Source organism: Canis lupus, chromosome 9 (genome assembly GCF_048164855.1).
Source record: "Canis lupus baileyi chromosome 9, mCanLup2.hap1, whole genome shotgun sequence".
NCBI classification, from domain to species: domain Eukaryota; kingdom Metazoa; phylum Chordata; class Mammalia; order Carnivora; family Canidae; genus Canis; species Canis lupus.
This window is the reverse complement of record NC_132846.1, coordinates 25,514,894-25,542,169: the sequence shown is the minus strand read 5'-3', so window position 1 is coordinate 25,542,169 and position 27,276 is coordinate 25,514,894. Positions and strand designations below refer to the sequence as shown.

At 34.1% G+C, this 27,276-nt stretch overlaps 1 protein-coding gene across 3 annotated transcripts in view; it reads left to right on the top strand.

The window, feature by feature from the left end:
• The window catches only part of MDGA2 (MAM domain containing glycosylphosphatidylinositol anchor 2), a 784,495-nt gene that overhangs the window by 550,044 nt on the left and 207,175 nt on the right, over positions 1-27,276 (top strand). For all 3 annotated transcript variants that reach the window (XR_012036556.1, XR_012036555.1, XM_072838458.1), the window contains exon 7: positions 23,914-24,243. Coding sequence is in view for 1 of the 3 variants with exons in the window: in XM_072838458.1 (XP_072694559.1) it covers positions 23,914-24,243 (330 nt within the window). In the remaining 2 variants the exon portion in view is untranslated. The remainder of the gene's footprint in view (positions 1-23,913; positions 24,244-27,276) is intronic.

Below are 27,276 nucleotides of genomic sequence, written 5' to 3'. Positions count from 1 at the left end.
ACTTAAAACCTAATTGTATAAATAACTCCTGCAATTCAGTAATAAAACAAACTAATATTAAAAAATAGATTTGAACAGATATTAATATATGAATGGACAATAAGCATATGAAAAGTGTAAATTACACTTCAGTACCAAAAAGTAAAAAAAAAAAAGGCAGCAAACATTTCTTTTCCTTTTTGTTATCTTAAGTTTATGTAAAATCAGTGTTAATTACTCCTTAATTATTTAGAAAACAATTCTCAGGAGAAGCCTTCAGGGCTTATAGATTACTTCTGTACAGAGATTTTTTTTTTTAAATGTTTTATTTATTTATTTACGATAGTCACACAGAGAGAGAGAGAGAGAGGCAGAGACACAGGCAGAGAGAGAAGCAGGCTCCATGCACCGGGAGCCCGATGTGGGATTTGATCCCGGGTCTCCAGGATTGCGCCCTGAGCCAAAGGCAGGCGCCAAACCGCTGTGCCACCCAGGGATCCCCTGTACAGAGATTTTAAATTACAGTTTTAATTTCTTTGATAAATAAAATATTATTAAAATATTATTTTTAAGCCTTTTCCCCTAAGAAACTGAGTAGTTTTCCTTTTTAATTTTCAAGTTTATTGGTATAAAATTGCAATAATTAATGACACTATCTTTCTATCTTTTTAAGTTTATTTTTAGTTCAGTGGTGTGCTACTAAGCCAGTTTTCTGGGCAGGGGGGCAAGAAACAGTTTCATATATAAGACTTAAAATTTTCCGTGATGTGTACAATCAAACCATGGCCAATTTCAAGTTGTGTCGTTGGGAATGCATGCACACAGTTTGTTGTCATGCATGGGTATGAGGTAGTTCCAGCATACTGCTGTTGTAATCTGTAATGAAACCATGAAGTTGGTAATTTATTTCTTCTTTGTTTGATTTTCCTTGATTAGTTTTGCTTAAGGTTAGTCGATGTCATTAGTTATTTTAAAAAATCAATTTTTAATTTTTTGAATTTCTTTATTTTTTAGTTTTCTCTGTTGTGCAGATGTTTTCTGTTACAATAATTTCTGCCCTTGATTATTTCTTTCCTTTTGTATCTTTGGATTTAAAATGCTAGTTTCCAACTTCTTATACTATTGATTGGATTATTGATTTATCCTTTTCTCCTTTTCTGATATAAATTTTTAGGCTATAAAATCTTCCTTTAAAGATAGTATTAACTGTATCTCGAGAGTTTTGATATGTAATATTTTTGTTATCGTTCAGATTGAAATTCTTTCCAATTTCCCATGTGATTTTGTTTCTTTGATCCAGTGGTTCCTTAGAATTACATTGCACAAGTTCCAAACACCTGTGATTTTGAAGTTATGTTTTTATTATTGATTCTAAATTAACTTAATTATGATCAGAGTTCATATTCTTAAGCAATTTTATTTTTATCTTATGACTCAGTGTTATATTATTTTTGCTTTTTTTTTTTTTTTGGAGCTCCTGAATTTGGAGCTTACATAATTTACTTGAAGTTTAATATTTTCTATTGTATGCATTTCAATGGAATAAATTTACCTCTCAGCACTGCTAGCTGTGTCCCACGCATTTTGAAATGTTTTATTTTTATTTTCATTGAGCTCAATGTTTTTCTTCCATTTCCTTTGGTACGTATTCCTTGATCCATATTAGAAGTATGTTGCTTGGTTTCTAAGAGGTTGGAAATTTTCCTATTATCTTTCTTTTATTGATTTCCAGTTTGATTCTATGTGGTTTGTGAATTCACTCTGGATGGCTTCAATTCTTTTAAATATATTGAGGAAGACAAAGTAGACAAAGTAGTCTACTTAACATATTAAGTAGACAAAGCCTACTTTGTCTTCCTTAATATGTTCCTACTTCCTACTTTGTCTTCCTTAATATGTTTCACAGGCATTTAAGAAAAATGTCTATTATGCTTTTTGGTATAATGTTCTGCAAATGTCAATTAGATCCTCTTAAGTTCTTCAATATCCTTAATGATTTGCTTTCTAGTAGTTCTACCAATTTTAAGGAAGAAGTTTCATGGTTTAACTTATGTGTTTGTCTGTTCTTTCAGTGTTACCAGTTTTCACTTCACAAATTTGGCTGCTCCTTTTCTGTTTTGTTTTGTTTTAGGGTTTTGTTTGTTTGTTTGTTTGTTTTGCTGTATACACATTTAGAAATGCTATGTCTTCTTGGTGGTTGGATCCATTGGCAAAATATAATGTCTCTCTCTGAATTTGGCAATTTTCTTTGCTGTGAAGTGAAGTTAACTTTATTTGATATTGGTATAGCTTCTCTTGTTTACCTTTTATTTTTTTTTTTGTAAGATTTTATTATCTATTCATGAGAGGCACAGAGAGAGGCAGAGACACAGGCAGAGGGAGAAGCAGGCTCCCTACAGGAAGCCCGATGCGGGATTCTCCTCCCTCCTGTTTACCTTTGATTAAAGTTTGCATGGTAATTTTTTTTTTTTACTTTTAATCTACCTATATCATTATATTTAAGTGAGCTTCTCATAGACAAAAGATAGTTGAGTCACTTTTATTTAACTCACTGTGCCAGTCTGTGTTTTAATGGATGCACTCATACCATTTCTGTTGAAAGCAATTATTGAAATTTTAAAGTTGACCACTTATCTTCTGTTTTCTGTTTGTTCTGATATTTTTCTTTTTTATTAATTTATTTTTTTCCCTGCCTGCCTGTGGGTTACTTGAACATGAGAAACTTCTACGTCCTGGAATAGGGAGTAGATGTACTTTTCCCTGTTCTTTCCTTTAACTTTAACTCAGTTTTTAAAGCTTCCATTTAAATTTAATGAAATCTGTAGTGTTTTTTACTATATCTCTTTGTGTAGTTTTGTTTTGTTTTGTCTTCCTAACTGCTTTTCTTCTTTTAAAGATGTTTATTTATTTATTCATGAGAGACACAGAGGAGAGAGAGGCAGAGACATAGGCTGAGGTAGAAGCAGGCTCCATGCAGGGAGCCCGATGCGGGACTCGATTCCGGAATTCCAGGATCACGCCCTGAGTCAAAGGCAGATGCTCACCCAGGTGTCCCCTTACTGGTTTTCTAAAAGTTTTGTTTGTTTGTTTTATCTTTAGATATTTTAGGAGTTTTCCTACTATGTGCTTAGATGTGTTTTTTTTCTGCTTATCCTGCTTGAATTTCTCTGAACTTTCTGAATTTATAGGGTGTCTTTTTTTTCTTTCCTCTTCTCTCTCCTTCATTGATTTCATTTATACTGAATGTTAGACCTCTCACTGAGTTTCATGTATCTTTTATACTTTCTCCTATCTTTCCTTTTTTTCCCTCCGTGTTTCAAAATTTATTGTCCTATCTTTTAGTTCTCTAATCCCGTATTCTCTTGTTTCAAATCTACTATTAAACATATTTAATGTTCTTAATTTCATTTATTGCATTTTTCCTTTGTAATATTTACCTTTTACTTAGTTTTATAGATTCCATTTATCTGTTGAAACTTTCCATCTTTTTATTTAGCTTTCGCCAGTGTTTTTATATTATTCTGTTGAGCATTTGAATCATAACTATTTTAGTATATTTATCTAAGAACTCCAGTCTCTTGGTCACCTGTGATATGTTGTTATTTTGCTTATGTCCTGTCTCTTGACAAGCTTTATTTTCTTATTAGTTGCCAATTATTTGATATTAAAAATTGCCTTGAGATTATATTATATTTATTCAGAAATATTTCTTCCTTTTTTAAAATTATTGTTGTTTTTAGTTTTATTGCCTCAATTCAATCAGATGCTGAATAGATTCAAGGTGGGTTGGTAATGCTCTGTCCCCTATTTGCTGACACCTAGGGCATGGATTTTTCAGAGCTTCCAACGGAGTACTCTAGACTATCCAGCTTTTTGCCTGGATCTTCATTCAGGCTCCTGCTACAGAAAAATGACTTGAAAGAAAACTGGTTATTGTATGTTAGCTCACCTTCATTGTTTTTCTCTTCTTTGGGATTTTGACCCCTCAAAGTTCAGGTTTCCGGAGCTGATACTGATGCTTTCAAAAAGGACTTTTAAGAAATCTTACTGACTTTCCTAATTTTTCCCTGTGGGAGAGATGGTCATCTGCCAGTGACCCCAGTAAAGTAAGAAACAGAAACCTGATTTAATACACTTTTTTGAACAGTGTATTTATAGTAATATAGACTAACTTTGTATCTGAGTATTGGATGAATAAGGATGATAGAACACAGAAAACTCAAACATCATGGGCAAGGAAAATAGAAAATAACCAAGTAGCTTAGACTTTTCCACCATAAAGTTGATACTCTAATTTCCTACTCTTAAAGGAAGCATTTGTTACCTCTATTTTTAAGGAGCAAAACATGTAATAGAATACACTAAAAAAAAAAAAAAGTAGAATACACTAAGATTTGCAACCTGATGTATGTGCATGGTAAATAGTAGCACAATTTTACAATATAATGATCAGCGGTACAGGAACAATAATTGACTAATGGCTCCATCAACAAATAATGAAAAACTTAAATTGAGCAATAAATTCACAATTCTTTCTTCTCTAATTGGATATGTCTTAATTGCAGGCACTGTGCACCAAAAATAATATGTTAACAGATACGTGTTTTTTCCAGTGATTATTTAGGAACTGTTCATAGTTACCGGTTATTATGGTATAGCATTATGTGTAATTCAACCATTTTATTTAAGGAACACCTAATTTCCAAAAATAAACTCACAACGATAGTCCTGTGCTTAATAGACTTTAGTGTTTTGTTTTCCTGTGTGTTTTTTTTTTTCCCTGAAAGTACTTTGTGTCCAAACTCTCTATCTGATTTCCTGACTCTGCAGGAAAAATCCAAGTGCACAAATGATATTAAACTTAAAGATTGCATTAATGCTTGGATAACATTCTTTTATAACCATTTTGACAAAATAATATTTAAAATATTACTTGACTTGAAATTATTATTTTATTGTTTTAATGCTTACAGACATCTTTCAGTAAGTTGTTCTTTCTGTTTCATCATCTATAGATTAAAGCAATATAGTATACACAACCCAGAAATGTACCTTTGGAAATATATGCATTTGAGGGATACAACAATTTGTAAAAATTGAGAGAGTTGTGAGGTAAAAGGTGAACCAGAGACAAATATTGTTTCAAAAGCAAAACAACAACATTAACAGCAACAACAATAACAACAACAAATAGACTTCACAAATGATGGCATGGTCAACAGCCTAAGTGCAATATACCAGATGGTTAACAAGAATTGAAACTGGACAATGATGCCACTGGTGTACTGTGACCCACAAGAGGTGGAGCAGAAGCCAGATGTCAGCAGATTATGGGAGTACCTGGGTCTTGAGAAATAAATGTGGTGCAGATGGACTATTTGAAGAAGTTGACAGTGAGTAAGAGAAATAAGAATGAGTGGAAGATTCTTTTTAAGATGACAGTATGAATGACTGAACATTTGTGAAATCTCGACTAAGGTAATCAATTGCAAGGGGGTGTTGAAAATTGAAGAGAGAAACGGATGGACAAAAGGAGAACCAGAGCCAGAGAGATCCAGGCCCAGGCACAATCAGGGTAGCACATAGAAGGGATCATCCTGAGACAGAAGGTAAAGGGTAAGAAGAGGTGTAATCGTAGATAAGTTTTGTCTCGGTTTGGAATGCATCTCGGGCATTTGTACCTAATGCCATTTCTTTTTCTCACTGAAGAAAGAGGGCATACCTTCTGCTGAAACTGGGAGATGGGTTCAGGTAGAAGTTTGAGGATAATGATAACAGATTTTGGAGAATGGATAAGAACATGGGAAAAGATAGGAGCATCAGGCATTGCTGACCCACAGAGATTATAGCATTTTAAATAACCATGTTCCTAATTAGTGTTCATTAATAATAATCACAGTATCACTCAGAACTAACCTTTAATTTTTCATTATAACATGGCAGTGCTTGTTGATTCTACCTGTTTTTCTAAAATAATTGAATTTAACCAAAGTACTGGTTATTGAATTCTTGCAATATAATGACAAGATGTGCTTGGTGACCACAATTCCAAATGGAAAAATATCTCTACCTTTTAAGTAATGTGTTTGCATCCTATTTCTTTAAAAAAAAAATCAAGTCAGGGATCCCTGGGTGGCGCAGCGGTTTAGCGCCTGTCTTTGGCCCAGGGCGCGATCCTGGAGACCCGGGATCGAATCCCACGTCGGGCTCCCTGTGCATGGAGCCTGCTTCTCCCTCTGCCTGTGTCTCTGCCTCTCTCTCTCTCTCTCTCTCTGTGACTATCATAAATAAATAAAAATTTAAAAAAATCAAGTCAAATTGCAATAATACATTCAGTATGGCTCGGGGAAAATAAATAATAATATGAAAATAAGCTGTGTCTCCCACCAGATTTCATTTATAGAAAAAATATTTTTAAATTGATAGTTGCAAGTGGTTTTCTCATTGTAGTAAAACTTCCAGAGTTTCTGTAGAAGAAAAATAATCTGGTCCCTTGTCCCCAGATAAACTAGTGGTGGTATAAATAGAACAGACATCTCTTCAGCCGAAATCATTGAATTAAACATAAGTGCAATATAAATCAAGCTATTTTTACTACTCATGGTCTGTAGCATATTCAGTTTTGTTTTAGAATCATGTTTTCTTCCCCTGTATAATGACAGACCAGGTCCCTCTAATGACTAAATTATGTAAATGATACTCAGTAAGTATCTGTTTAATTGAATTAGACAGAATGTTAACCTTCACCTTTCTATAGTTCCTTTATTCTGTTTTATTTAATTCCAGGTGGACTGTAAATAGAAATTATGAGAAAAACAACTGACCCAAATTATACAGTATTTGACAGCATTTGACAGCATTCATTTTTTTTTGTCAACACACCTAAAACTACTTACTATCAGCATTTTTATGGACAGTTAGATCAAGTAAATGTTTCCTATAATAAAACCGAGTGCAAAGGGATAGATAGCTTGACTGTCTTTGTCATGAAACTTTATTATTAAAATAATGGTATAAGAAATTATCTATATTTTCATATATGATTTGCCTGCATTCCAATATTATTTTGTGCCAGCTCCTATCTCAAGTAATATTTGGCATGAAGCTATACTTAATAAAAACAGAATTCCATGTTGATACATTCTGCTGTCTAAAAGGTCGAAGTAATGAAATTTCATCAATGCTTGGATTCTTCTCAATTTAGCAAACAGAAGCTTAGTTTCTTAGAGAATTAGTAGCTGTTCATCTCTCAACCTATTAAGGACACCTTTTTTTTTTAATGATACCTTATCAATGTGATTTTTCCATCATTTATTTTACTAATTTGTGCCTTCTTTAAGTGGCAAAAAAAAAAAAAAAAAAAAAAAAAGGCAATCAGCCAAACAATCTACACATTATGGAGGATCCTTCATTTAAGGACTTAGATGTCAAGTGAAGATTAAGTAACTGTCAGGAAGGTCTATTCATGGATGTCAAATGCTGATCAAATATTAGTGACTACTTGTGGAACTACCATTAGAACACCTAAATAAATGATTTTAAGGTGTTACCTAAACCGATTGAGAAGGATGGTTAAGGTTAAGGTATAATAATGGCCATAGATATATTAAGAAATAGGAATGCAGAAGTCATTTAATTGTCATGCTGAGTAATTAACATATTTTTTTCAAAACTTTACTTTTGAAAGATTGTTTTATTAATTTTATTTCTCCAGAAAAATTATGAGATAATATAACTTTTATTTTAATAATTTCCCCTCAAATCTGAGAAAGAATTAATGGTGTATAAGTTGTGGGTTGTGCTGTACTAACATTTAAATTAGATTTATATTTTAAATATTTGATATGGATGTTTTCCTCTTATATGTTGCCATTCTAAGGAGTTTGTGTCTTCAGTATTCAAAGCTAATTTAGGGTAAGCTTCTACTTATAAGTGAGCTTTACACTATACAGTTTCTGTGGGAGGTTCTCTTGGTTTGGCTGACTATTGAAGTATAGGACTCTGTAGTTAGCTGTCAGTATAGACTAGTTGCCTTGTGGTTACTTGTCAGGGATTGTGATCTCAAAGTTATTGCTGCTCCATACTTTCAGAATGGAGTATGAGTATTTAATTCAGAATATCAAATATATGAAGAAGTTCATGTAGGAGTGTTTTTCAACTATTTCATTAGGTCAGTAGTCCCCATCCATCTAATTCTCATGAATCAGACTCTTTGCTGTAGCCTGAAAATGCACATCCCCAAACTGTACCCTAAGGTAACTTATTTGGAATCACAGGTGGATGTACTTCGACACTGGGACTGTAATGTTTACTTTCAGTTAGGAACCACTGGCCTCACTGCACTCAAATCTGTCCCTATATTGACATATCCTATGTTGCCTCATCCCTCACATATTAAATCCCCTTTGCTGAATTCCCCTTGGCCTGGTGTTTTAAGCCTGTATAGAGCAATTTTTTGATAAATAGCCTTCCAAAATTGTTCCCTGATTGTTTCAAGAAAATGTTCAAAGATATTGTTCATTAACCTATACCCTTCATGTGATGATCATTCTGAGGAATAGTTATACTTTCCTTGTACAGCTGTTTTGTTTTTACTCGACAGAGACTATCAATTTTACAACTTGCCAAGTTTTCCTCATTGTTTTTGGCTGCTACAATGTTTAGTATATAATCTCTGGCTTGCTTCTATCAAATAAATATTAGAAGTTTATTGTATTTATTTTTCCTATCAGCTTCACTTTTGGCTTTGTCTTATTTTCTTAACTTGACTTTATCATTGCTTCTTGGGTTCTTATTGTTTTTACTGAAAGATGCAAAATATTAAAGATAAATGTTGCAAGCCTCTGAAATCCTTCTTAGAATATGGCAAGATATAAATAAATGAGCAGCTGCCTTTGACCACACATATATTGCAACCATACAAAGCCCCCCCAAAATGACTAAAAAATGAGAAACAACAAAAAAATGAAAAAATAACAAAATATAACTATGAAAAAGGGAGAATACAACTGTATATGATAAAGCCCATGTACATCTTTGATTAAAGGGGTAGAGTAGCAAATTAGGAAAGGAGTAAATTTATTTCACTAAGTCTAGGACTAGTGAGAATAAGAGCTGACATTTCTCAACAAAGAAAGTAACAAAACCAAAAAGAAGCTGATACAAATTGAGAGTACATGCTTCTCTATAGCCATTCATTGAAGAAAAAAGTCATCTTGTCATAAGCAGAAGATACCTCATGTCTACCTATGCAGTTCAGTAAAGTAAATTGGTGGTGATAGGTTCTCAGATTTTCAAGAAAATGCAAAACTATGTTCTAATTTTCTTTAAAAGGCAAAGATGTAAATGTAGTCACTGATACTGTAATAGCATTGTATGATGATGATGTTTGTGATCATTATAGCATAACGTATATAGAGAGATGTTGAATCACTGTGTTGTACACCTGAAACTAATGTAACATTGCATGTCAATTCTAAAAAAATTAAAAAGCAGGAATATATGTACTACATTTTAGAGTAAACACTTTTAAATAGCTTAATCTTTTAAAGTTGTGGCCTTAAAATGATGTATTTTAAGTTCTAAAAAAATTTTTTTAATAAATCCAAAATGTCTTCTCTGAGTTTCCAATTGAGTGTATTTTAACTTTGCTGCAAGGAAAGGTGTTTATCTGTTTAAAAAGAAAAGTGAATAGAATTGCACAGGATGTCCTGATAAGGAAATGTTTTCCAGATCAGCTAAATTTCAATTAATACTCTATTTGAATGAAATAAAACATATGAAGCTAATGTCCTATATGATCATCCAGGTCTAAGGAATGGATTCAGGAGAATTAATTTTGAGACAGTCTTTGGAATCATAGTCTCATAAAATTCTCATTGATTTGTTTCATGTGGACCTCCAAATAAAGGTGCCTGGTCCATCCAGTATGCTCTTAAATATGTATTTCTCTTATTAGATCATATTTACAGATAAGAGGATAAAAGGGGAATCAGTAGTTAAAGATGTTTTAACATAGTGCTCATTGGTTAGCACATATAATATATATATATGCACATATGCATATATACATATACACACATACATGCATAGGTTGAAATTTGTCCTACTTTGATAAAACACGGCACCCTATTTCCAGCAGCCCCATTTATACATCTTCATCTGCTCTGAGATTTCAGAGTCATACATTGGCACATATGTGTGGGAAATGTAAGAAAAAAAATGTATCATTTTAATTTCAAATGACAAGGAATTATAGACACCAGTGAAAAATGTGGCATGTGTTCTATTTTAGATTATTCCACATTTTTAGATTTTTGTTTAATTTTTCCAAAATGTCTGGAGAATTACCAATACAGAGAATCAATAGTTTTCTTTCTTTCCCCTATTGTTTTTCAGAATGACGGATCAATTTGTTATAATTCAGTTAAGAAAATATTTGGCAACAAGATTTTGAGGATTAGATCACAAAAGGCATATATGTATCAGGTGCCATCACTAATTGGCACCTACTTGTATAAGAAGGATTAATCCATTTTCTGAAAAAATACTTTATTGATTAAAAGTTAGTTTCCTCACCTAATTTTATTTGCTAATTATGTCTTGTATTTTATATCGATATTTGATAATGATTTTTCCATTTTTGATGATTTTCAAAGGGTCATAATAATTCAATGTAGTTTAATATAAGAAGAGTAATCCAGAGATGTAAAACACAAATGACATTGTTGTCACTGGGGTTACCGATTTTAAATTTGTATGTATAAATAACAATAAATTAGTTGCTTTTTCAATTCATTTATCAAACAGCTTCTTAAAATAAAAAATAATTGACAAAATTAACTATATTTGTTCAGGTTAATATTAGGTAATATCAATTAATATGATAGCTACTTGGAAGTAGTCCCAGATATGTCTCCAATGGATGAAAAATTTTACATCTTTGTCTATCCGATTTGTTTCTTCCTATCACCAACCTAAGTCTAAGACTTGGAAGGTAGAATGCTTAGGAAGACAGCGATATCACATATGTCTGTGTTCTGGAAGATTGTACAGAGAATACAAATTATTATGAAAACAACTTTGTGGAAGAGGATTTTCTGACATATATAGAAGAGTGACAACTGTTGTGTATAATTGTATGAATCGGGGAAAGTATTATCAAAGTAATAACATTGGACCTGGGCTTCGGTGACTGGGTTAGACTTGTACGCATAGCATAGCAAAAATGCCCATACTAGATGAATGCAAGAGCGATGGCAAATTGTGGGAGCCTGCAGGCAGCAAAAGACAAAGGAGAAAACATAATTTCTATAGAAGAAGGTGTCATTAATTGGGGAAGGGGGAATGGTTTTCAGATATTCCTTAAAGCAATTAGTTTTAAAGGCACAAAAGCTCTGAAGTGCTGCATCACATAGAAATCCAGCAGGTGATAAGAAATAACCATAACTCAGAGCAGTTGGGCCAGGAGGTTTTCCTAAGATGGCATCTGTGCTAACTCAGAAACAATGGATGTAAGAACAGTTGTGAAGTGATAGTGTAGACGAGAAGAGAAATGAGGAGCCCAGATTCAGGACAGAGGAAGTAGGAATAGAGTCGGTCTGGGAGTTAGAAACAAAAGATCAGGACAAGTTATACATAGCAAATGCTGCAGGAGGGTGAGCTGAACTGCAGCTTCTGGGAACATACCTTCACTGGCAATTGTTAAAATTCTGGTACTGGTGGAAATCAAGACTAATTTGAAAGAGGTTAAGGGTGAATGATTTACATGTTAATGTTTTGACAATGAGAATGGGAAAGAAAGTAAACAAGAAGTGACTGCAGGGTATAAAGTTGAGGGAAGGCTTTCTGTATTATTTAGTTGTTGTTGCTTTGATTTAATTAATGAGGAGATTATGATCATGTTTATAGATACATGGGAAGGATCTTGTTATGAGAGAGAATTTAAGAGAAAAACAGAGGAGCAAACAGAAGGTGTGTGATAATCCGTACAGAGCTGGGGCTGTGATCAAGAGCACAATTTAAGATGTTCAGCTTGAAAGAAGGACCAGACTTGTAGCCTGAGAGACAGGAGGGGAATGGAAACGAATGGCTGAAATCACAAAGAAATACATTTTGTGGAATCAAAGTGATTTGCTAGAATTAATGAAAGCTGATTAGAAACAATTGTTGGTACAGTAAAAATCTCTGTTTCACATACTTATGATGGACTCCACTCTCTGAAATGACTTTTCAGCATCTTCAACCTTTCTTCTCTTTTTCCCTAATTCTCAGGCCCTCCCTGCTTTCTCCATGGTAACTAGTTGTTTTGTTTGTTTGTTTTCAAGTATTCCCCTGTGTAAGAGCTAGTACTCTAAATCCTTGTCTTTATGGCACTGTAAATAAAATTTATTTCTGTGCTTTTCTCCACCACTAGTCTCTTTGTCTTTGTACCTTTGGCCGCAAGCTTTGCAATAGATAGATTGTGAATCAGGAAACATCGAATAGAAAGCAGCTTGTATCTACTGTTTGCTGTTTCTGGGTTAGCATCACCATACTCAGAGCTTCATGGTTCAATTTTATTGTCTCTATTTTTTTCCAGACTAGGGAGACTGAGTTAATTGCAGAAGATCACCTTTAATAAGTGATAAATTAATATTAGAACCCAGACAATCTGACCCTGGAATACTTACTTACTCTGTACTCTTTATTGACTCTCCAAGAGGTCATTGACACTCAGCTGAAAGTTGATGGGCTATGAATTTCCCAATCCTAAATTATGAACATATTAATTCTTTTAGATTTTCTTTAAATGAGGTTTAGATTCACAACACTTTGAGAGTTAGAATTTCTTAGATAAAGAATGATGACCTTAAGGTACTGAATATTGGTCATTCTTAATATCTTTATTAGTTTGTGAAGACATCTGTAGATCACTGGTTTTGTGACACTTTCCTCAGGCTTTACCTATGTTGAAAGGAAGTAGTTACATGTAAAGTTGTGTGAGGTCAATTTAGATAATTTTGTTATCAATACTTACAGGAGGGGAATCCCTGGGTGGCGCAGCGGTTTGGCGCCTGCCTTTGGCCCAGGGCACGATCCTGGAGACCCGGGATCGAGTCCCACATCGGGGTCCCGGTGCATGGAGCCTGTTTCTCCTTCTGCCTGTGTCTCTGCCTCTCCCTCTCTCTGTGACTATCATAAATTAAAAAAAATAAAAAAAATAGAATAAAATACTTACAGGAGGGATGCCTGAGTGGCTCAGTGGTTGAGCATTGCCTTTGGCGTGGGTGGTGATCCTGGGGTCCTGGGTTTAAATCCTGCATCAGGCTCCCTTCAGGGTGCCTGCTTCTCCCTCTGCCTATATCTGCCTCTCTCTGTGTGTCTCTTATGAATGAAAATTAAAAAAAAAAACCTTACAGGAACTGTATCTTAATAATATTTCAGGTGTTATAATCAGAATAAACACTCTCTTGAGGGTCTTGTAAAGTTAAAAAAAAAAAAAAAGAAGAAAGAAAGAAAAAATTGAAAAAAATCCACTGTGGCCACTGTTAAGCATGTCCTTTAATAACTCAGTCTTTCTGAATGAGCTGATGACCCGCCCTTTTCTCTTCTGCCTTTGCATTTCTGGAGGGTGGAAAGATAACTGTTGTCTAAGACAGTAGCTCTTAAACTTGAATGTACATCAGAATCACACAATGTACTTGTTAAAATGCAGATGGCTGTGTCCTATCTCAGTAAGTGCAGATTTAGTGTGAAATGGAGCCTCACCCCAAGAAGTGTAGATTTAGTGTGAAGTGGAGTTTTACCTCAGTTACCATAGATTCAGTGTGAGGTGGGCCCCCACCCCTGGAAGTGTAGATCCAGTGTGAAGTGGAGACCTACCTCAGTTACTGTAGTTTCCATGTGAAGTAGAGTTCTACCCCAGGAAGTGTAGATTTAGTGTGAAGTGGGGCCTTACCGCAGTTACTGTAGATTCAGTGTGAGGTGGGGCCCTACCCCAGGGATTGTAAAGTCACTGTGAGATAGTACCCAAGAACTTGCATTTCCAATAGGTTCTCAAGTTATGCTATCATTGCTGGACTAGGGTCCATATTTGGAAAATTACTGTTCTAAACTACAGATGTCATATTTTCAATTTTCAATAGTAATAATAATTTTAATGGATTACTGACTTTATCATCTCAAAATTTCCTTTGAGAGTTCAGATCATCTCTTTCAACACAAAAGTCATTGTTTCTGGTAAATATATTCTAACACTGAACTGGTTTATATCCAACAACTTTGTAAGCAAGGCAACAGTTGATTTAACATGAGGATATATTGCGAAACCATTTTTTTTCTTAAAGTGCTTAGCATGTTTCATTCCTTAAAGGATTTTAACTGGATGTCAGTGCATGTAGCCCTCCCTATCTTGTCCTTCTCTTCAGGTATTCTGTTATCTACCTCTTCACAGAATCTGGCCCATCATTCAGCTTTTCTCCTTCCTAAGGTTATGTGAATCTTACTTCTATATCATTTAACACTTGAAGTATATATTTTCATATAAACCTGAACGTGTACTACCACCCCAACCACAATCTCCCTGGATCATTCTCATAGAATATATTAAGCTTGTATTCACTCCTGCTGAACAGTTACCAAGACAAATCTCTGGACTTTTCTTTGACTTTAACCTGAACCCTGTACATCTGGACTGTACTCCTTAGGTTCCTATATATAAAATTTCTGTAATTAAGTCACCTTGGGGGACAGACTGACAACTGGTCCTGTGAATTACATTGTTATGATCACCAAAGAATATGATTTAAAATTCTGCTTATTGTGAGTCTTGTTTATACAAGTTTGGAAGGTAAATTCCATTCATATCTTGAACCAGTAATCTTTTTTTTTTCTTTTTTTGTTTATTTAAGAGGTTGGAGTATTTTTTTTTAACTCACAGAAATTGTGCAATATGAAATTAGTATTTTCCTCCTTCCTTTTATTCCTGTAAAGAGCAGAGTCAATTTATAGACCAACTACCAACTGTATAGGCTGTAAAAACTTTTCTGCACCACCCTCAACATGATAGTGTGCCTCTTGCTTATATGCCACAATTTTCTCATTAAAAAGAGAATAAACTATAATATGTATTTCTAAAATGTGCTTTAAAAAATTCTAAAGCAAGTAAGAAGTACTTTTTAAAAAGTGGATGTTACACATTTCTCTTTATAACATATATTTGACTTAATTTAGTGCCTCATTCACACCTCATTTAGCATTCTTGTCATCTGCTAGTTAACCTGTAAATTCAGATACCTGTTCTATAGTCTAGTATCAGAAACTCTAGAACTACAGGGTATTGTAGATTAAACAGGGTTTACCACTTTGGAGAAAGCATACCTCTATAAAGGAATTAAATTAACTTCTGTAATCCTCAAATGCACTTGTACTCACATGACATTTCATCTTTGAAGAACATACCATGTGTGTTTGTGTGTGTGTTATAACCATAGCATTATTTTCTTGGTGTTTGAAACTTTGCAACAGTGACTTCTAAATTAATCCTACTTTCATCTGTTTCAGTAATGCTTGCAACTACATCTATTGGTCTGAAAGAAAAATTGCTTCAGACATGTTATAAAACAATAAGGAAGACTGTATTCAAGACTATTGGAACAGGGGGTCAAGACTACTAGAATAGAGGAGATAAATTAAACTCAACTCCACTGAAACAAAAGGTGGAAGGATTCTTAAATATTGGAGTAAACTACTGGAAAAGTACTGGAAGGTATTAGAAAGGAGGATGGTCAAAGGGATTAAAACATTTGTGCATCTAAGTGATCCTTTCAGTTTTCAAAGTTAGGCTCCCACCCTCCTATAGAGACTGGGAGATAGCTGCACTATCTTATTCAGTGATAACTGTTTAAAGAGATGGCTCCCAGAACTTTGAGAAGGACAAATGTCACAAGACATTCTGGCTTGTAGAAGATTTATGTCTCAAAGGGGCAGATAAAGAATTCACTACTGCAAGTTTTCTAAAAGTAAATGCTCTAAGAAAAGGGAAGTCAGGGGCCTAGAGTTTGGAAGAAACCTGTATAATAGTTGGTCATGCTGAGAGGAATGCTTAGTTGGTCTCATCAATGGTATTGACTCTTCAAATTCTCACAGGGCAGGAGAAGATAGTTTAGATAATTTATATTAATTCCTAGAGAAAACAGATACTTTTTTCATTTGGTCATTTGATATATCTAGGTTCTTTTTCTTGCTCTTTAACATTAAAATTAAAGAATATATGTAAATGGCTTAACCATTGTTTTAATTTAAATTGAAATGTGCATGCATCTGGTTGCAATATTTTGTGTATCAAGAAACAAAACAAACAATAATCTCATGTCACCAAACATGGGCAGCAAAATGGAAGGTAGACAATTAAGGAAAGCATCTGTGGTCTACAATTATGGCAAACCATGATATAAAAATTCTTTCGTTCTCAACAAAAACTGACTTTACAACTATATATTAATAATAAAATCCAAATGAACTAAAGAACTAGAGAATATGTCATGAAAAATGTGGTGCAGAGGAGCAAAGCCACCTGATTTATTTTCATAAATATTATCTCATATTTTACCAGTCATAGAAACCAATATAAAAGAAATTTTTGAGAGGGAAGAAAGAATCAATAATGTAAAGTTATATGAAGTACACAATGTAAGTGTTCTATAAAAATGGAAGAGAACTGGAAAAAGTCATCATGTTAATTGATTAAAGTTATTGCTAACCTTCGCGTCTTCAATGCAGTAATAGCATCAGTGAAAGCCAGTGTGAACTGGCCAGCTGAATGAGTGCAAGTTGAAACAGTGAGAGTAACTGATGTTTCATGTTTGTTTGTTTTTTAAGAAATATGTCACAAATAGTTTGAAAGACTATTGGGGTTAAGAGAAGTGTTCTAAATTTAGAGGTAACCTAAATAACTTTCTACTCAAAGAGTAAATAGCATACTGAAAGGAAACTATTGAAATTTCAAGAGCAAGTGGATAACCAAAAGAATACCAGGCATCAGGGTAGTGAGAGGGGTTGACAGATGGGCGGAATGAGTTTAGAAAGGAAAAAGGCCACAGCTTTGAGACAGGAAATAAGGAAAACCAGAAAAGTAAAGAAAGATTTTTAGTTTCAGTTAGTCTCATTATTTTCATACAGTTTTCACTGCTACGTGATCGAGTCCATAAATATTAAAGATGTACTATTTTCAAAAGGACTTCAAAGGAACTATATTTAGCACAGGCCTTTCAAAGCTGCAGTTCATGTTATAGCTGTTTCTAGTCCTGAGTCTTTAAAAAACTAACAAAAAATATAATTCACCCTGGACACATTCTTATTTCTCATAGCAAACAGGTATTATTAAATTGATAAGAAAGGCGAACTCGAACTACCTGCTAATTTGTGACATCATAGGGAGGTAAGTTGTGCTGCTTAATATTCTCCTATTCAGATAACGGGTGTGAAAACAGCGTGCCATGTCAAATACCATTTATATAGTAATAGCTATATTTTAAAAGTATTTGTGTTTATTTAGGACATTACATAGACATTTTGATAGTTTATTAATAATTTAGGGATTAAATGATAAGAATGACAAAATCATAACGATGATGATATTATTATTTTAGTCTCCTTCTTTCCCCTTTTCTCAAGGAAGTGTTTATACCAAAAAGCAGAATTTGTACCTGTCTAAAAGATCCTTTCTTATTTAATTCCTACCCAAAATACTTACCTGCAATAATTGTATTGAGCAAGGACATTTAAAAGACAATTAAAATTCAACCATACTTTGTGTAAACACTTATAATGATTAGCTATAATAATTAGTTTCGAGTAAATTCATAAAATAGAGCCTTGATACTTCATAATTAAATAGAACCCCAACTTCCTTCCACCATTTAATTTGGTATTCAAATGATCAGGGGTGCTATTTTAAAGTACTTTCAGAAAATGGGTGTAATGATTTTGTTGTTGTTCTTGCATTATGAACTTTCATTCAGACTACAGATTGGCAATTGGAGTTGTTAAATAAAGGGAAATGAGTATACGAATACTTAAAAATATATACAAAAATAAAGGTCTCCCCACTTCTATCCACCCTCTAGAAGCTTTACTTCTAATAACATTTAAGTGCTTTTTTATACCACTGTAAGGTGTAAATAATAAGTAAATATTGTTATTACCTCAGGCAACTGAGCTAGATCAAGTCATACTAATTTATACCAATAATTGCAAATTGTATAGAAGCTAATACACTTAATTCCTTTTTAATGCTATTTTCATATTCTAAAATGCGCATTTCCAAAATAGGAACAAACTGATATATTACTTTTTTTTTTTAAAAACACTAGTTGACTGGGAAAGGAAAGGGATGACACAATGCTGTTGGTGCAGATAGGTTTATGATATGGCTCTGAAATATGGTTTTTAACTTCAGTGTTCCATTAAATACATCTGAGTTCAAAGATATTTCCTTCCCTTTAGTTTTGCAGTTATAAGTTTTATTTTCACAAAGAGTCTAGTCTTGTCAATTATTTTGTGATGCTTTTAATGGAAATTCCTGAAACATCAAGAATGGAATCTAATTTTAGAGTCTTCTCAGTGATTCTCATCAATTGATAGATTCTCTTACTTTATTCTGTGAGATAATGGTTCTGAAAGATACTACACAAATAAAAGTTTTTAAAAATATGTATTATGAGCCCCTCTAGGGGTATTGCAGTGTGCGTGTTAACATGTTTAAAGCTCTGAAAAGTTCTGCAGGAAAGCACACTTTTATTCATATAGTCAGTCCCCAAATTTTATTTGTTCTGCTTTCTTTTAGCATGATCCCTTCTGATGTTTTTCTGAAATAAGTTTCGGCAAATACTTTTTCAGATTAATAAAACTGTGCTTAGATGTCAGTTTTTATCATTCTTTCATCTCTCCTTAGAAATGATCATCAACTGAGCTGTAAAGCATGTAAACAGGCCCTTTTGCATGAAATTCCTTACAAAGGAGGAATGAGTAACAGCTATTACATTTAATAGACTTCCCTGACACATTATATGATTAGGATACATAACTAGCTAGTCAGGGGACATGATGGAATGAGGTCTCCTGAGTCTTTCTGTACAGAATCCTCTTCCTTACATATATTTCTATATTAATACTGTTTATTCATCAAGTATTTTTCTGCTGCACAACAAAATCCCCGAACCTTAGAGGACATAAAATCTCTTCTTCTTTCTCTATCCTATTCCTCATGCCCCTATGCATCTCAGAACACGGGACTACCAAACAAAAAAGAGTTAACATGGACATAATGGACTGAATGGAAATGATTGGAATTTGTAAAGTTAATGCTTTGAAATGTCAACTTTAATTAAATTTGACAAAAGCTCTTGAATACCAACTCTACCAAGGAAGCAGCTTCAAAATTTGGGACAATAAAGAATGAGGCATGGCCTCATTCCCTAGGTGTTCACAGTCTCCTTGAAGAGAAAGACTGGCATCTAATTATATTTGGGCAAATTGTATATACTATCATTTACTATTTCTTAAGTTGCTTTGCTGATGTAATTTATTTCCAACTGTTTATTCAATTGACATTATGTGGGACTGGCAAATACTCGTTTTTACACTTAAATATTCTTATTGTCTTTAATAAATAGAAAATCAATTTTTTATTTGTCTACTATAAATGATCTCTAGATCCCTCTCTCTCAGCAAGATTTTGCCACTTTTTTTTGTTGTCCAGAATCCTACTGATATTATAAGAATTGATATACTTGGAGAGTTTTAGCTAATTTAACCACTTAGAAGAGTGGGCAGTGGTCACTCTGTCTCATCATCCTTCTAAAAGAGATTCTTAGCAAAGGTTAAAAAGCTGACACTTGATATTTCATATCTGCAAAAAGATGCTTCCTCATTAAAATTTAAAACATTTTTAATGCCATTTAACTTAATGTCACTTTGTTCTGTCTACAAATTGTATTTTGTTATGGAACTTCTGTGTGCCGTATACTTGTGGAACATTTGACAATCAATCAGTGTATTTCATAATTTTAAGTCTATAGTTACAGGCAAGATACAATCTCATAGCCTCCTCTTTGTCTTCATCTGCATTGCACTTATATTCCTGGGAGCCACAAGGCATAGACTTCTCCAAAGCCAGTAGTCTCTTACTCAAACATAAACTCAAGAAGTAATCTAATTTTAAATAATGGAAGTCTTCTTCAGAACTGTAGACATTTGTAGGTAAAAGTTCACTTTCACCTCTAGGGAGAGGTCAGCAGCAAGAACCACCCAGATCTCTGCAGTGGCCTTGCCTTTATATTCTGGTTTCATTCTATTCACAGAGCACCTACCTGTGAGTGCAATTAGAGTATCTATCCTCATGAGTAACTTGTCAAAAGTGAACATCAGCCAAGTTTGTATTCAGTTCTTAGAATATTAAAAAACCCTGGCTATGGGTTATATGGCAATGTTTCTAAACTGATTATCCAAAATAGAGGCCCAGCTTGATCCCAGTTCTTTACATGAACTGCCAGACGGAACAAGTACTTTTTGAGGTTCATCCATCACAATTTATGATACATTAAGCTAAATCTAATGTTCTCTCAGGCTGGTGTTAGGGGATTTTCAATAGTCAGACTAAGAAATTGCATTTGGGGAAAGGGATTTCTCCTTTCTTTTTCAGTAGAATTTCTTTAGTTCTATAGAGTCTTGTTATATCTATTGGATCCTTGTTATATTCTGGTACTAATCACAGATTGATTTTAAGCATTTGAAATCTTAACTGGTTAGCCGGAAATGACTTTAAATTAACATTGCCTGAACTACTGTAAATTGTTCACTGGAAAAGAGAGTGTTTAATTATAAACGAAGGAACCTGCTTCCCAGTCGATTAACTATATTAAACACTTTATATTTTCAAAGCTCTACTCTATTGCTAATAAGCTATTTCTCACAATGGGTCTCAGAGGGAGCCTAATACTATCACCTCGTATTTTTATAAATGATGCACTTGACCCATAAAAATTAGATTGCCTGTATTGGACTACATAGAAATGAAAAACTAGAATTAGTTTTCAAGATCTTAATGTACCTGTGCTTAGTTGACAGAGACATGCTTTTAGTTTTCTAAGCAGCCAGAGTTAGAAAATCAAATAAACTTAACTGTCCATTGTTACCAGAGATGAGCACACGTTACGGGCACGCGTGCACATTTGTGTGTGTGTGTGCTTACAGACACACAGTATTTCTTTTTCCTTAGAACGTTTCTGTTCTGTATGCAAAAGTAGGTATTCTGTTATGCTGTAACAAAACAAACTGAGTAGGCTTTCCAGCCAACTGATCCATGCTATTTCTTCTGATGTTCCTTAATTTTTAGCCCACTTGCTAGACTGACTTATCCGTCTTTTCCTTTTAGAATCTGTCATTTGCAAGACTAATGCGAATGATACTGGCCAAGTTGTAGAGGGTCTGATACTGAGAAAAACAAATATTTGTAGCAATGAGTTCATTTTAAAAGTTCACTTGATTATATTGTTTTTTATCAAAAAATATAGTTGTATATCATATTGAATTTTATTTATTGATTATTAGATTTATGATCTTTAACATTTTTTACATTGGATTTTAAATGTTATTTTCCATGAATAAAACAGTTTGTAACACAGAACATAAATTGTGATTTTATGTTTTTATTTTTAAAATCCATGGCTTTTGGATTATTTTGTTCTATCTAACTAATCTAATCAGTTTGTAGTTCTCTCAATGGCAATATCAGTTTAATATGTGACTATGCAGGGATCAGAACTAGACAACAGTAACTGCTTAGTAAATAAATGTCACTGAAACAGAATTTTTTGTTGTGTTTGTATAAGGCCACCAACATAATTCTGGAATGAAATTTATTCTAAATATACCTCCATATGAAGCTATTAATAATTATATACTTAAAAACTAGGGGCAGCCCAGGTGGCTCAGTGGTTTAGCGTCGCCTTCAGCCCAGGGCCTAATCTCAGAGACCCAGGATCAAGTCTCACGTCAGGCTCCCTGCATGGAGCCTGCTTCTCCCTCTGCCTGTCTGTCTGTCTCTCTCTCTCTCTCTCTCTGTGTCTCTCATGAATAGACAAAATTAAAAAAAAAAGAAACTGGGATCCCTGGCACAGCGGCTTGGCGCCTGCCTTTGGCCCAGGGTGCGATCCTGGAGACCCGGGATCGAATCCTACATCGGGCTCCCGGTGCATGGAGCCTGCTTCTCCCTCTGCCTGTGTCTCTGCGCCTCTCTCTCTCTCGGTGACTATCAAAATAAATAAAAATTAAAAAAAAAAGAAACTAAAATTAAGAATTGTCTGTTTAAAATTTTTATTTAGGCATAAATTTTTCTATAGAAACAGAGTGTGGTTACCCTAGACATGAGTATCATAAATGTCAGATGGATAAATTGGACTATAATCTATAAGTACACAATTTGCTGTACCAATACATGAAGGTAAGGGTTATGTCTGCTTTGTTCTTCTCATGTAATAAGAGCCACACCTAGTACCTAGTGGTGAATAGGAGCCCTATAAATTTTTTCTTGAAGAAATAAAAAGATATAAACATCATTTTTGATATTCATTTATCTCTTCTCACTAAGATGCAAACAAAAAAAGCAAACGAAAATACTTGCAGCTGACGAGTAAAAAATTAAAAGCAAAATTTTTAAGATTAAAACTGTATTAATCTCTAATGCATTCTTACACAGTTCTGCAGATCTCCATGGTATTTCCTGACCTTTATGAATGAGCTAGGGAAAACTCAGGGAAGGTTACCCAGAATGCAGTTAGAAGGCCTCCAATATTTGTGGGTCTTCTAAATTCACATCATTTTGCTGCTGTCGCTTATATATGGTTTAATGGTAAAAAGCGGATGGACAATATTTTATTCTGCTAATTATGTTGCAGTGCATATTCTACATATTGTCATACAGAGTTACAAAGTAATATTAAGAGAGAGGGAAATGGGTAGGATGTTAGTAAAGAGAAGAATGTGTGTATAAGAATCACTGCCAGAAAAAGGAGCAAACCCTATTCTTTATTGAATCCCACAGTATCATTCAAAGTTCAGAGGTGGAGCCCTTAGAAGACAGTAGCTGCTCCCCCAGAAGCCTCTGGTAGTCTTCACTACTGCGACAGGTTGTGAGAACAATCCTGACCTTGCACCCAGAAAGCTCTACTGTTAGGATACAAACACAGCATGTTTTCCAAACCATCTGCTGAGAGTTTCTTCTGGCCATCTGCAGGAGAGAGCCAGCAAACAGTTTCAACTGGAAACATCTATGTATGGTGAAATAGAACAGTCACAGCAAATGTTTTGAAAACAGTTTTCTTTTTCAATTCAGATTATTTCAGTATATAAAAATGCATTACGAATGTGAACCGACTCAATTCTTAACAAATTTTGATCAGCAGGTAGATACAATCTTAGAAGAATTTTCTTTAATCTAACATTTGTGCAATATTTGAGTTGTCTGGGAAATTGTTCCATAATTAAGGGATGGCATAGATATTGAATTGGGCTTAATGATCCACATTATTTTTAACTCTAATACCTAATGATGTTATATAAATAAGTTACATCATTTTTTCAAAATTCAATGGCAACCGATTTAAATATCACATATAGACTTAAAGCATCCTTTCTATCACTGGAAAATATTATCCAATTCATAAAAATCATGTTTAGTGTCTCTAACTGACTTAGGTCTTCAGATACTTCCAGATTATTTAAAAGAGGTTTACTAACATGTTAGCACAGCACTTGGAAATAATAAAGAAACATATATACATTTTATTTTATTTTGTTTTACTTTATTTCAGCTCAGAGATGATTACCTAAAGTGAATGAATCCTTAACATTATGGAAGTAACACTAACTATTTATGGAATTTTTATGTTTTAGCATTAAAAAAAGGACGATTTTGGATCACACCAGATCCTTATCACAAAGATGACAACATCCAGATTGGGCGTGAGGTGAAAATATCTTGCCAAGTAGAAGCTGTTCCTTCTGAGGAGTTAACATTTAGTTGGTTTAAAAATGGTCGTCCATTAAGAAGTTCTGAGAGAATGGTTATTACACAGACTGATCCTGATGTCTCTCCGGGAACGACAAACTTGGACATCATTGATTTAAAATTCACGGATTTTGGGACATACACATGTGTAGCGTCTCTGAAGGGAGGAGGAATATCTGATATCAGTATTGATGTTAATATATCCAGCAGCACAGGTAAGAAGCATGTTTGTGATGCAAAAGATGTTTGCATTGAGAATAATTTCTTAACGTTTAGCAAAAAAAGTCTTCAGCCAAGCTAAGGTCATTATTATTCTTAAAGTTTCATACAACCAAATCCTAACGTTCTGATTGCCCGATAAATATCATATTAAAAGACACTGTTATTTCTATTTGGATTTAGATTTACCTGAGGTTTTACAGAAATAGTGCAAATAAAATTGATACTTTGACTATGATAGGTATAGGCTCCCGGATTAAATGACAGATTTTTTAAATTGCTAGGAACCCTCTGTAGACTCTAAAATTATATTAATTCATAAAGTCAAGCAGCAAATGCCTAAAAAGCTAAGGCAAATTTTGGAAATGTTAAACAAATAAAATGTTTAGTTCTAAGAAGAAAATACTGAGAGATAATTTAAAAGTATTCAAGTATAAGATTTATAAGAAATGTATTTTCCAGCAATAAAGGTGTTAAATTTGTAATCATGTGATTTTTTTTGAAGAATGTGATGATAGAATCTCTTCAGAGTGAGAATGGTTAAATGAAAAAGTATGTTGGAGTGAAATTCCTTCTTTTAAAGTTAGAAGTGAAAAATGTTATCTATTTTCCCTCAATGAAATATACATCTGTCGATGAGGTAAGTTCTAGGATATGGTATGGGATGACACACTGGCTTACCTCTTAGGATATTTTAAAATCCTGTGACCCATGAACTACAATCAGTATGCATCCGGACAACACCAAAGTAGCTTTATTTGTGATGCCAGCTTGTTACCGGACTGAATTTCAATTTAGGATTTTTATATAATTCTAGGGTGAATACTATGTGTTGAGAGCACAAATGTAGCTGGCAGACATACTTTTTTGAGAACACTTAAACTGCTTTTCCTTTCCTGTCAGGTGGCATTTTGACTCTCGTACGGTAACAGATTGACCTTTGATTTTGTGTTGTCTCATGATTCTAAATTGCAATGCACACTAGATTGATTTTACTCCATCAGGGATATAGGTCCATTCTTCAGGCTGACAAAATGTGCTTACTCTTCACCATTCTGCATTATTTCCAAGAGATGTTACATTTTTTATCAGCTACAGCTAATGTATAAGGAGATTAGAGTGATGAAAGTTACTTGTGTTTGGACAGACATCCCTTTCTAGGAAAAAATAACTATTTTAATAATAACTATCATCTAACCTTTATTTCCAAATTGGTTCTAGCACTAGGAGATAGATTCATTTTAGGACATCTAATGGAGAGCTGTTGATATGCGTGGTCATCATTAGTTGAATTTTTCATTCAGTCAACAAATACCCATTGGTTGCCTACAATAATGTGCTAGGTGACATCCAACAGTGATATTTCCTATAAGAGTGAGAACATTATCTGTCTTATTTATGAGTGACGATTTTCCAGAATTGTGAGCATTGCTTTTTTTTTGTTTGCATGTTTTTGTTTGCTTGTTGTTATTGTTTCAGAACCAGTAACACAAACCCAGATCCAAAGAATCCATGCTGCTTTCTAGACAGACTTGTCTAATAGTAGCACTATTCATACAACATTACACAAATGAAAGAGGGAGTGTGGAATGGGCAGAAGAAAGGAGCATTATATAATATCTACAAAATTAGTTCTAACATTTATTTTTAATTATACTACTTACCTATTTCAAACTATGTACTGTAAATGGCAGAGAAGATAACTAGCATTGATTCAAGAACTTTCTAAAAATCCTAAAAGAAAAATGCCAAACGATGATCAGAAAAGCAAAAAATATTCGAGAAATGCTCCTTAGTAATAAAAGTTTACTTATAATGAGTAAAATTTCTTAAGCAGTTATTATTTTGTCTGGTTACCAAAAGTAGGTAGAGATAAAGGAGATATATGAAGTCCTCTTTCAAAGCATTCCCGTTCACTGTCGCCCACCGTCACAGGCCGACTTGGTTATTCCATCTCCTCCTGGGAGTGGAAGCTCCCTGAAGGCTGGGTCTTTGTCAGTATTGCTCATTGTTGCAACCCCAGCATCTGAAACAATACAGAGTACTTTGCAGGTACTCAAAAAAATTGTTAAATAAAGAAATGAGCTAATTTGTTCACGTAGCTTCTAGGTTTTCTTTCCTCCCATTTCCTCTGAAAGATAGACATTTGATCTGTTTCTTCCCACTCTTGTAATTCCCTACTGACTTAAAGAAAAGTTATTCAGTACACCGATTTATACTGTGATTTAAGCTATTATCACTCTTAGGGGCAGGATGGCTCCATGATTTGTGGTGTCTGGTGAAAATATAAAGCAGATCCCTTGTTCAGAACTTGCAAAGAATTCCATGATCCCAACATTCAAGGCATTAATTTATGCACAGGGCCCTTTGAAGTGAGGCTGCACAGGTGGGGCATGGTCATGGGGCTGGGGATTGTATTTTGATAAAAAGGCCTGCAGAAGATGATGTTTAACTGAAGCATATTCTTTTTTTAAAAAAATATTTAATTTATTCATGAGAGACACAGAGAGAGAGAGAGAGAGAGAGGGGTAGAAACGCAGGCAGAGGAAAAAGCAGGCTCCATGCAGGGAGCCCGACGTGGGACTCGATCCAGGGACTCCAGGATCATGCCCTGGGCTGAAGGCAGGCATTAAACCACTGAGCCACCCAGGCGTCCCTAACCAAAGCATAATCTATCTTTATGCCAAAACCAGCTTTGATGTTCTATTTTGATTACAATAGAATGGAATACCAGATTACAGTATAAAGATTTATAGATCTGAGATTGTGCGATTCAATTGGTATCTAAAGAATTATTTTTATCCTCACATAGTAAAAGACTACACTAAAGCAGTGATTTAACATGAAATATATAGATATTCCTGGGGGTAGAGTTTGAGCAGTGAGAATGAACAAGCTATAGCATGTTTAAAATCTTAGACTGTATTAATTCTATGAACCACACAGGATTCAGAGGAAATTCCCTTAGATTGGGTGAGTAACGTCAAAGAGAAGGAGACTACTGTTAAGATATAAGTCAATATGTGGGG